Genomic DNA, 854 nt, shown 5'->3' with positions numbered 1-854 from the left:
TAAAGGGCCAGAAGGTTGAGAACCACTGTCACATCCCAGTCTTCCCACAATGCACTAGAAGTCTAGGTTGCTTGACTATATCAAGACTTTCTGGTGTTGCAGGAGATACTGACTCCACGTGGCAAGTGTGGCTCCCATAATGCACCAGGACTGCTGGTCCTACAGTACCTGCCTGGGGTGCCCTCCCTCCCACCCCCACCAACGCCCAGCTCCTTCCACGCGTTGTCTTTAGGGAATGCAGCGCAGAGCCAGGCCTGGGCCCCTTACCTGGCACAGCGGGTGCAGGAGCCTTGGGGGGCCCGCTCCAGGCTCATGGAGATGTCGGAACTCCGGCGGGAGCTCTGGAACTGCCGCCCCAGCTCCTCCAGGATCGGCTTCACAGGGCCCAGGCCCTCCAGATCGCTCCTCAGCGAAGCCACGGACACGGCTGACCGCTCCACCCTGAAGCGGAACAATAGCCAGGGCTTCGAGGGCGCCCCTCCGAGCGAGGCTGTGCCCGTGACCAGCAGGGCACACACCCCGCCCTGCCTGCCCCTCTCTGCTCTGATTGGCCCCTCTTTTTATGTTTATTTTTAAAAATTAAAAATTTTATTTTGTTAATCCTCACCCGAGAATATTTTCCCCATTGCTTTTTAGACAGAATAGAAGGGAGGTAGGGAATGGGTGAGAGAGAGAGAGGGAGATGGAGAAACATTGGTTGCTTCCCACATGCACCCCCACGGGGGTCAGGGATCAAACCTGCAACCCAGGTACATGCCCGTGACAGGGAATCCGACCTGAGACCATTCGGTGCTCAGGCGGAGGCTCTAACCATTGGGACTCACTGGCCCGGGCTCCTTTTATGTTTTTTTTTT

At 56.9% G+C, this 854-nt stretch overlaps 1 protein-coding gene across 1 annotated transcript in view; it reads right to left on the bottom strand.

Moving 5' to 3' along the window:
* The window catches only part of TSKS (testis specific serine kinase substrate), a 33,640-nt gene that overhangs the window by 20,748 nt on the left and 12,038 nt on the right, over window positions 1-854 (bottom strand). Inside the window, exon 8 of the mRNA XM_015565443.1 lies at window positions 268-554. Coding sequence (XP_015420929.1) covers window positions 268-554 — 287 coding nt within the window. The remainder of the gene's footprint in view (window positions 1-267; window positions 555-854) is intronic.

This window comes from Myotis davidii, unplaced genomic scaffold (genome assembly GCF_000327345.1).
Source record: "Myotis davidii unplaced genomic scaffold, ASM32734v1 scaffold2100, whole genome shotgun sequence".
In the NCBI taxonomy this organism is placed as follows: Eukaryota; Metazoa; Chordata; class Mammalia; order Chiroptera; family Vespertilionidae; genus Myotis; species Myotis davidii.
Note: the sequence above shows the minus strand (reverse complement) of the source record. Positions and strands in the feature narration are given on the sequence as shown.